The sequence below is a fragment of the Oncorhynchus masou genome, chromosome 31 (genome assembly GCF_036934945.1).
Source record: "Oncorhynchus masou masou isolate Uvic2021 chromosome 31, UVic_Omas_1.1, whole genome shotgun sequence".
NCBI classification, from domain to species: domain Eukaryota; kingdom Metazoa; phylum Chordata; class Actinopteri; order Salmoniformes; family Salmonidae; genus Oncorhynchus; species Oncorhynchus masou.
Genome location: NC_088242.1, coordinates 22,064,251 through 22,073,714, shown reverse-complemented (window position 1 = coordinate 22,073,714; position 9,464 = coordinate 22,064,251). Strand labels below are relative to the sequence as shown.

Here is a 9,464-nt window from a genome sequence, read left to right as displayed (position 1 = left end):
GAACCTGCTCCAGAGCACTCAGGACTTCATCAAGGATCTCTCTGTACTTAGTTCTGTTCATCTTTCCATCGATCCTGACTAGTCTCTCTGTCCTTGCCACTGAAAAACATCCCCACAGCATGATGATGCTGCCAACACCATGCTTCACCGTAGGGATGCTGCCAGGTTTTCTCCAGACGTGACGATTAGCATTCAGACCAAAGAGTTCAATCTTGGTTTCATCCGACCAGAGAATCTTGTTTCTTATGGTCAAAGTCCTTTAGGTGCCTTTTGGCAAACTCCAAGTGGCCTGTCATGTGCCTTTTACAGAGGAGTGGCTTCTATCTGGCCACTCTACGATAAAACCCTGATTGGTGTTGTGCTGGTTGCCCTTCTGGAATGTTCTTCCATCTCCAAAGAGGAACTCTGGAGCTCTGTCAGAGTGACCATTGGGTTTTGGTCACCTCCCTGACCAAGGCCCTTCTCCCCCCATTTGCTCAGTTTGGCCAGGTGGCCAGCTCTAGGAAGAGTCTTAGTGGTTCCAAACTTCTTCCATTTAAGAATAATGGAGGCCACTCTGTTCTTGGGGACCTACAATGCTGCAGAAATGTTTTGGTACCCTTCCCCTGATCTGTGCCTTGACACAATCCCGTCTCGGAGCTCTACGGACAATTCCTTCGACCTCATGGCTTGGTTTTGCACTGTCAACTGTGGGACCTTTTTATATAGACAAGTGTGTGCTTTTCCAAATCATGTCCAATCAATTGAATGTATCACAGGTGTACTCCAATCAAGATGTAGAAACACCTCAAGGATGATCAATGGAACCAGGATGCACCTGAGCTCAATTTCGAGTCTCCTAGCAAAGGGTCTGAATAGTTACATTTTTTAAATTTGCAAAAATCTCTCAACCTTTTTACCTTGTCATTATGGGGTATTGTGTGTAGATTAAAAACATGTATTTTATCAATTTTAGAATAAGGCTAATGTAATAAAATGTCTAAAGGGGGAAGGGGTCGGCATACCTTCCGAATACACTGTATATGAAGTAGTTCTAAAATTCCAGAAGCACAAATGAATTGGGAAAACATTATCGAACATTACCTACCGCTAAGTTTTGTGGGTATTATGATGTGTCCATTGTGCCGTTTTTATAGAGCCTCCTACAATGCAGGAAATGGCTGCAGGATGAATTTGGTGAAGAGCAACTGCAGAAACTTGCAGTCGAATGCAGTCAACTTCATGACCTTTGACATGGTTTTTGTAAAGTTCATGCAGACGACAAGCCAGACAATTTACGTGATCCGCTTGGACGTGCGCATGCGGTGCTACTCGTGGAAATGTCGTTACGCGGAGTCTACCTTTAATGTAAAATGGTACTTTTATTTTGAAAATTATCGAAAATTCTAGACAGGAAGTTGTAAAGTTTTTGCCCACTGCTGACGTAACACTGTGGTAACAATAATGGCTGCCCCTAGCAGTAGGCAAGTTCTCCGGCGCCTCTGTCAATTTGGCGCCTTTATTTTGACCCGATTTGGTTTCTGGAACTGCTTTACAATGCTGATGCTCTTTGCCGAGCGCGCGGATGTAAAAAGGTAAGCGCGGTGGATATGTATGCAAGTACGTTTCTGCAGACGTCGGCTAGCCGCTAATCGGCTAAACAGAGGGTTGGCTTTACAGCGTCACTTTGCTTGTTAGTTGAGCTACATTATTGACAGACATATTTACTACACTAGTGTGGCTTTTCTATGCCAGGTACTGTTTTCTGGGTTAAGAACGTGGTCATTTGGTTGTGTAAAAGAACATAGAACTACAGAAGCTACAACTTCCGGGATTGTGGGCCATCTGGCTCTAGTTATGGCAGGGTGATATTTCTGTAATCTTTAAATAGGAGTGCACCACCCTGTAATCTAGCTGGTGGAGTCTCCAGTTACCTTACTTTGATCAAGTCATATGGTCTACAACTGTAAATATATAGTAACAGTGACTGTGTGGCATATCTTCTCACATGGCATATAAACCATTCATTAATGTATTATTGTTTTTTTCGAAGAATGCCAAGTCCTTAATATTTTAGTCATTAATAAGGAGATGCTTTATCCAGAGCGATTTACAGTTAGTGTATCCAGTTTAAAGTGGAACTGACAGCATTTTAACATGAAATCGTATTCAAATCTGTTCATATACACCCTCAGGAATAATATTACATGTTTGTTTTTTTAAACATTTTCTGACAAGCCAGCACTATATGGTAATTTTCATAAATTCATAGAATGTTTGGGAATTATGTATAGTACAGCCTTTCTGAAAATTCTATAGCAATATAGAGTGGGAAGTGGCACTGCAGTAAATAAAACCTAATTTAAAAACACCTGTCTTGTCCAGGACTGGAGTCTACACGGACCAGTGTGCCATATCCAATCAGAGCTACAGTAGGCCTATATGCAAATAAACCATTTGCCACATGGGCCTGCCATCATTAACTTTGAACTGGATTGTGTGTTTACATGAAGTAGCAACAGAGCAACTTTAGATCATTAGAATGCATTCACAAAATACTCCTGAATAGATTTCTTCAAATATTTGGGAACTCCTGACATAGTAAAAATTCCTTGTCTTCGGTCAGTTAGGATCACCACTTTTATTTTAACAATGTGAAATGTCAGAATAATAGTAGAGATTTATTCCCGCTTTTATTTCCTTCATCACATTCCCAGTGGGTTACAAGTTTACACTCAATTAGTAGCATTGCCTTTAAATTGTTTAACTTGGGTCAAACGTTTCAGGTAGCCTTCAACAAGCTTCCCACAATAAGTTGGGTGAAACTTGTAATTGGCCCTAATCAATCGGCCATTCCGATGAATCGGTCGACCTCTACTCATGATTACTGTTACTGATATCTAGCTGGCAAACAGTTGTGACTCAGTGTGACAGCTGAAATGAAGAACGCAATGTTCTTTATCTCCTAACATATTGCACAAATTGACTGCAGGTGTTTACTTAAAGTAGCTACAATTATTCAAAATGTATTAAACTTAAAATAAATAAATTCAACAGTATTGAAAACCATCCCATGGCTTTTTCCAAATACCCCGGTGTGTGTATACACAGTAAACCACCCGAGACTACTGCCAACAATGCCTTACTGAACATCATGGAATTGAGTCAAATATAAACTATTTTTATAGCCTCCTCTTATAAAGTTGGTTTTGTTGCATTAAACTGGAAATTTGATATTTTTGACTGATTATGATTGTATGTTTGTTTCATATCTGCAAAGTAGTTAAAATGCTGTCAGTTCCACTTCAAGGTAGCTAAGTGAGACAAATCGTTGTCTTTGGAGGTATGAAATCATAGCCATTGTTAACCATGAGTGTAATCAATTAGTTGATTTGAACAATGATTTTTGAATATTTAACCATTTCAGTGTTGTAATATGTGCTTTTTTCTTAATCTCCAGGAAACCTGACATCCAGGTTCCCTACTTGTACTTTGACATGGGGGTATCAGTTCTTTGTGCCAGCTTCATGTCCTTTGGGGTGAAGAGGAGGTGGTTTGCACTGGGGGCCGCCATACAGTTAGCTATCAGCACCTACGCTTCTTATATTGGTGAACAAGTGCACTATAGTGACTGGCTGAAGGTGAGTACTGCCTGTGAGGAGGAGTATATAGTGTGACAACTCCAGCTGAAGTATCCTGGGGGTAAGAAATGTTTTGTGGAGAGTGACAACTGTCTACATTGAGAGCTGTGCATTGTGTAGGAATGACACCACCTGTCGAAAGACAATAAATAGTGGGCTCTATTTAGTCATAACTTATTGTGGTTTAATACTGGGTGCTGGGCCCAAAAAAAACGGACATGACTAAGATGATCCTATTTTAGGATGAATTAAAACATTGTGTTGAAGAAATGTAGTAAGTGTTTGCATCCCCCCTTCACTACATCTCTAGGAAGGCTCAACTGACCTTCTGTGTCTTATGTGATCCTGTAGGTAAGGATGTACTCCAGAACCCTGGCTATCATCGGGGGTTTCCTGGTCCTAGCCAGTGGTGCGGGGGAGGTATACAGACAGAAACATCGCACCAGATCGCTGCAGTCCACCGGACAGGTCTTCATAGGGGTCTACCTCATCTGTATGGTAAGACAAACAACCTACTTCAGTGAATTAGCTACAGCGTTTGACCTAGAAAGAAGCACTGTGATAGGAATCCCCTTCCTCCATCCTTAAAATCAATTACTGCAGACCTAGAAACCTGGATAGCAAAAGGCCTAGATTTTCCCTGATTTAAATAGCCGAGTCAAGTTTGACATTTGTGTCCTAATCAGATATGAGAGCGATAGAGATCAAATCATTGTACAACTAGGTGCAATAAACGGAATGGTGAGTCCAACAAATATACAGTAGCAGCCTAAATAACAACTTAATGCAGCGCTGTGTGCCCTCCACCAGGTGTACTCCCTCCAGCACAGTAAAGAGGACAGGATGGCCTACCTGAACCACATCCCTGGTGGGGAGATTACCCTAATGCTACTGGTGGTGCTGTTTGGAGTGCTGGCCCTGGCCTTCCTCTCTGGCTGTTATATCCGTCTAGCTGCACAGATCCTGGCAGTGGTCCTGCCCCTCATCCTGCTCTTCATCGACGGTAACCTGGGCTACTGGCACAACACGCGCCATGTAGAGTTCTGGAACCAGTTGAAGCTGATGGGGCATAACGTGGGTATTTTCGGGGCCGTGCTGATTCTGGCTACAGACGGTTGAATGGAATGGACACCTTGGCAGACTATCAGAAGAGAGGCCAATACTTAACATGAGACTGAAGCTACATTTAGTGTTTCAAATGGCACCCTATTCCCTATATATTGCACTACTTTTGACCAAAGCTTTGGCCAAAAGTAATGCATTATATTGGGAATAGGGTGCCACCTGGTCAACAGTAGTGCACTATATTGGGAATAAGGTGCCATGTGAGACTTATACAGTCTTTCTGGATCCTCAGATGAACTGATCCTCACTTACAGCAGGAGATAAATGGTGATTGGACGCTAATCCCTGCCTGACAGACAGCCATGTGGGTAGACCTTATCGTTAACTACCTGTCCAACTTTGCTTCTGCAGAAAATAGATATGAGCCCTGTTGAGTTTTATTTTTTTATACTGAACAAAAATACATAACGCAACAATTAACTATTTTACAGTTCATATAAGGAAATCGGTCAATTCAAATAAATAAATTAATCCCTAACCTATGGATTTCACAAAAGGTCTTTATTACAGACAAATACTCAGTTTCAACAGCTGTCTGGGTGGCTGGTCTCAGATGATCCCGCAGGTGAAGAAGCCGGATGTGGAGGTCCTGGGCTGGCTTTGTTACACGTGGGTCTGCGGTTGTGTGGCCCGTTGGACGTACGGCCAAATTCTCTGAAACGATGTTGGAGGTGGCTTATGGAAGGGAAATGAACATTAAATTATCTGGAAAGAGCTCTAGTGGACATTCCTGTAGTCAGCATGCCAATTGCGCGCTCCCTCAAAACTTGAGACATTTGTGGCATTGTTGTGTGACAAAACTGCACATTTTAAAGTGGATTTTTATTGTCCCCAGCACAAGGTGCACCTGTATAATGATAATGCTGTTTAATCAGCTTCTTGATATGCCACACCTGTTATGTGGATGGATCATCTCGGCAAAGGAGAAATGCTCACTAACAGGGATGTAAAACACATTTGTGCACAAGTTTTGAGAGAAATTAGATTTGTGAGTATGGAACATTTCTGGGATCTTTTATTTCAGTTTTACATGTTGCATTTATATTTTTGTTCAGTATATTTAACTTAGCTAGAATTCTGTAAAAAGTGAATTATGTTTGGAAACCTGGTATTTACATATGGCTATAGCAGATTTCAGTTTGAGTATTTGGGGGGTTATATCGTGGTTTAGTTGTCAAATGTTTTGCTGCAACTTGACATTTTGCATATTTTCTATCAAATAATAGAACTACAGTGTACTCCTTTTGTACCTAATGCAAATTGAATATATGATCATATTTATTTTTGAATATCATTTGTTTCCATTCCTGACGACATTCCTGAGTGTAGGTTGTCATACAACTAAATAAACAACTACTGGTTTGGTTTTGTATATTGCGTATTCTGTGTATATTCACTTTTCACAATAGTAATTCATTATTTATCAATCTGTATTTTTATGCACAAGGAAATCATAAAAGACCTGACGGTTTTCATTAGTTACCACAGTAACAAAGTCATAAACCCGGCCTATTTCTACAATGTCTCTTAAAATCTGATTTTAAACCTAACCTTAACCACACTGCTGAACTTATGACTAACCTTAAATTAAGACCAAAAAGCTCATTTTAGATTGCATGCATTTTTATGACAGCCAATTTTAACTTTGTGTCAGTGGTAACTAGTGGACAAATGGTAGAAATATCCAGGGGTGTCATGTACCTCAATCTGAGGGGGCACAAAGTATGTGAGGATGTCTGGGGGATGGTCCAGAGGGGGGCTAAGCCCCCCCACCCTGTTGGGAAGTTGGATAAAATAAATGTAATCCTGCTTTGTGGCATTTCGTGAAGACTGTTATACTGTGTGTGTCTGTGTTTTTGTGCATGTAGATATGGTTGTCCTTGTTCGATAGAGCCATTGGATGTCTTTCAGCGAGGTTCCTATCAGAGGATTAATGGCTAAATATACAAGCTGACATTATTTCTAGTCTCTGAAAGACTACAACTCGGGTGGGTTGGTGCTTCGTGCTCTGGCCACATCCCTCCCCCAAGGCTGGCTTTTTTGAAAGGGACACAATCCTTTGGGCAAAGCTGAAGGACCTGACCAGACGGCAATGACTTCAAGTAATTCCTTTCATTTGACAAGGGAGCATTATTTTGATGTTCTATTAGCTACAAGGTGACATTTAACCATGTTTTAACCAGAAATAGAGAAGTGGATTGGAAATTGAAGACTTGGATTTAGACTTGGATTTAGCTAGAAGCTCATTTACAGCTGATGCCAGCACCAAGAGGGCAGATGATAAATACAGTGACTAAGTAAGTTATTTTTCCTGCAAGCCACCTGCTAGCTAACTAGTTAATCTACTGAAACCCATAGTGTGTATTGCTGGCTAACATACTACTGTGTAACAGTGGGGGGGGGTTAAGTTAGCTAAACAACTAGAGTTAGTCATATGACAAAATAGAAGCAGTTTTATAAATTGGACATCTATTGTATCTGAATTGAAAACCTCTTCTCTTTAGTCCTAGATATGGCTACTAATGGGGCTAAGCTGCCTGCCATCCAGGACCTCTACACCAGACGGTGTCAGAGGAAGGCCCTAAAAATGGTCAAAGACCCCAGCCACCCCAGTCATAGACTGTTCTCTCTACTATCACATGGCAAGCGGTACCGGAGTGCCAAGCCTAGGACAAAAAGGCTTCTCAACAGTTTTTACCCCCAAGCCATAATACTCCTGAACAGGTGATCAAATGGCTACCCGGACTATTTACATTGTGTGCCCCCACCCAATCCCTCTTTTACACTGCTGCTACTCTCTGTTTATCATATATGCATAGTCACTTTAACTATAGTGTAACGACCCTGGGTTTAAAAGCGCGGAAATCGACTCTGTCGCATGAGCATGCTTTTGCGGCACAGTCGATAGCTCGTCGGCCCTCGGGCTCGAAGGTCGAGGGTTCGAGACCTGCTCCCTGCTGTTTCATTACAATACATTCATGTACATACTACTTCAATTGGCCCGACCAACCAGTGCTCCCGCACATTGACTAACCGGGCTATCTGCATTGTGTCCTGCCACACACCAACCCCTCTTTTACGCTACTGCTACTCTCTGTTCTTCATATATGCATAGTGACTTTAACCATATCTACATGTACATACTACCTCAATCAGCCGGACAAACCGGTGTCTGTATGTAGCCTCGCTACTGTATATAGCCTCACTAATGTTATTTTTCACTGTCTTTTTACTGTTTATTTCTTTTATTTCTACCTATTGTTCACCCTATACCTTTTTTTGCACTATTGGTTAGAGCCTGTAAGTTTTCACTGTAAGGTCTACTACACCTGTTGTATTAAACAGGAAGCTACAAAGTTACAACCAGACCCCTAATGCTAGGTTTACCAGCAAACGTTAGCACGACTGGAGTTGGCTAGCTCGTTATACTGATGCCTGCTAACTTATGCGCCAAGCCTTGCGTTTGTAGCTTGTTAGAAAACGTGTAACATCAGCAACTGTAAATCATTTTAGTAGCTAGTTATATAACAATTTAAAAGGTTTGACATTGGTTATGATTATGAATGTGGATGCATGTCAATCTCACAAAATGTATAGGTTTGACACAAGATAGGATTCCAAACAGATGTAAATAACAATTATTGGATATCCAGCTAGCAGTGAGAATAAACAATACAACAATTTACTGTTGTAAATATCAAATTGAAACTGGTTTTACTATAAAATAAATATTTGCCTAAGCATGCCTGAGACATGGCTGTGCATTTAGATACTGTCTGCCTACAGTACCTAGGTCCATTTGTACGGGCTGTTCACTGTGCAAAGGTTGAGGGTTATGCAATATTTATTTCTATTAGGCTAGCTATTGTTCTAAATGTAACATGTATGCATGTTCAACTATTCTACGCTAATGTTGATGTTATGCTGACACAGTTCAACTGTAATTCAAACTGTTCAAAAGAGTCATTTTTTTTGTCTTGCAGACAATACCGTGTAGTGATTGGGCTTCTTATTGGAGTGGATTCTATATGGAGAGAAACATAATTCCTTTGCCTGCATGTGTCATTGTAGCAGAACCGTATCTTGTGAACTTTATCCCTCTCGATGGATTGGACATTATGCTGTATTTCAAGCAGATGACTACACGAGGAGCTGAATGGCAATTTGATCATGACAACACTCCTCCTACAGCTGTACAAGCATTCCCTGAACTTTACTGCACTGATCATGCTGTATTTTCTTTTCTTTGTGAAAGGCAATTTCATTATGACTACCTCTACCTTCATCTGCTGATCACCAGTTATCTAAGCTACAGACTATTACACCAAATAATGTGATTTAACCAAATATTTTTGGTGTCGATTACTGGGAGTTACAGGATAGGTACTGTTTGCCGTAGCACAGAACATTTTTGACCAACCTTAGCTTGGTGATGTTGTCTTCGTCCTCGATTTGTGGAAATAGGAGTCTCAAAATGTATGTGTCCAGTTGCAGGGAGTCCATTTGAATTTAGAAAATGCTCCATTATTAAAATACTTTTTTCACCATGAAGTAATCCAACAATGTGTATGCTGCGGTCTTGCCTATTTCAAGTCTGTCATTGATCGAGACAGATGTCTGTCATCACGACATGCGGCACTTTGGTGTGGACTTGAAATAGACAAGATGGTGGCGTAAACTTTGTTGGATTACTTCATGGAGCAAAAACAGTATTTATCT

General features: G+C 40.9%; 1 protein-coding gene across 2 annotated transcripts; it reads left to right on the top strand.

The window, feature by feature from the left end:
• Window positions 1-1,400: 1,400 nt before the first annotated feature.
• Window positions 1,401-6,117, top strand: tmem101 (transmembrane protein 101). Of its 2 annotated transcripts, none has more exons than XM_064950370.1 (4): window positions 1,401-1,574; window positions 3,440-3,620; window positions 3,972-4,118; window positions 4,431-6,117. In XM_064950370.1, the coding sequence occupies exons 1-4, from the start codon at window positions 1,444-1,446 to the stop codon at window positions 4,737-4,739; spliced, it is 768 nt and encodes a 255-aa protein (XP_064806442.1). In that variant the 5' UTR covers window positions 1,401-1,443; the 3' UTR covers window positions 4,740-6,117. The 2 variants fall into 2 exon arrangements, with proteins under 2 accessions (XP_064806442.1, XP_064806443.1); XM_064950371.1 differs by lacking the exon at window positions 1,401-1,574 and adding an exon at window positions 1,617-1,734.
• The last annotated feature ends 3,347 nt before the right edge of the window (window positions 6,118-9,464 follow it).

Excerpts from the sequence above, each read along its gene's own strand:
- tmem101 (XM_064950370.1), top strand. The coding sequence starts at position 1,444 with ATGGCTGCCCCTAGCAGTAGGCAAGTTCTCCGGCGCCTCTGTCAATTT. Across the intron at positions 3,621-3,971 it reads ACTATAGTGACTGGCTGAAG|GTAAGGATGTACTCCAGAAC; the intron begins GTGAGTACTGCC and ends GTGATCCTGTAG. Across the intron at positions 4,119-4,430 it reads GGGTCTACCTCATCTGTATG|GTGTACTCCCTCCAGCACAG; the intron begins GTAAGACAAACA and ends GCCCTCCACCAG.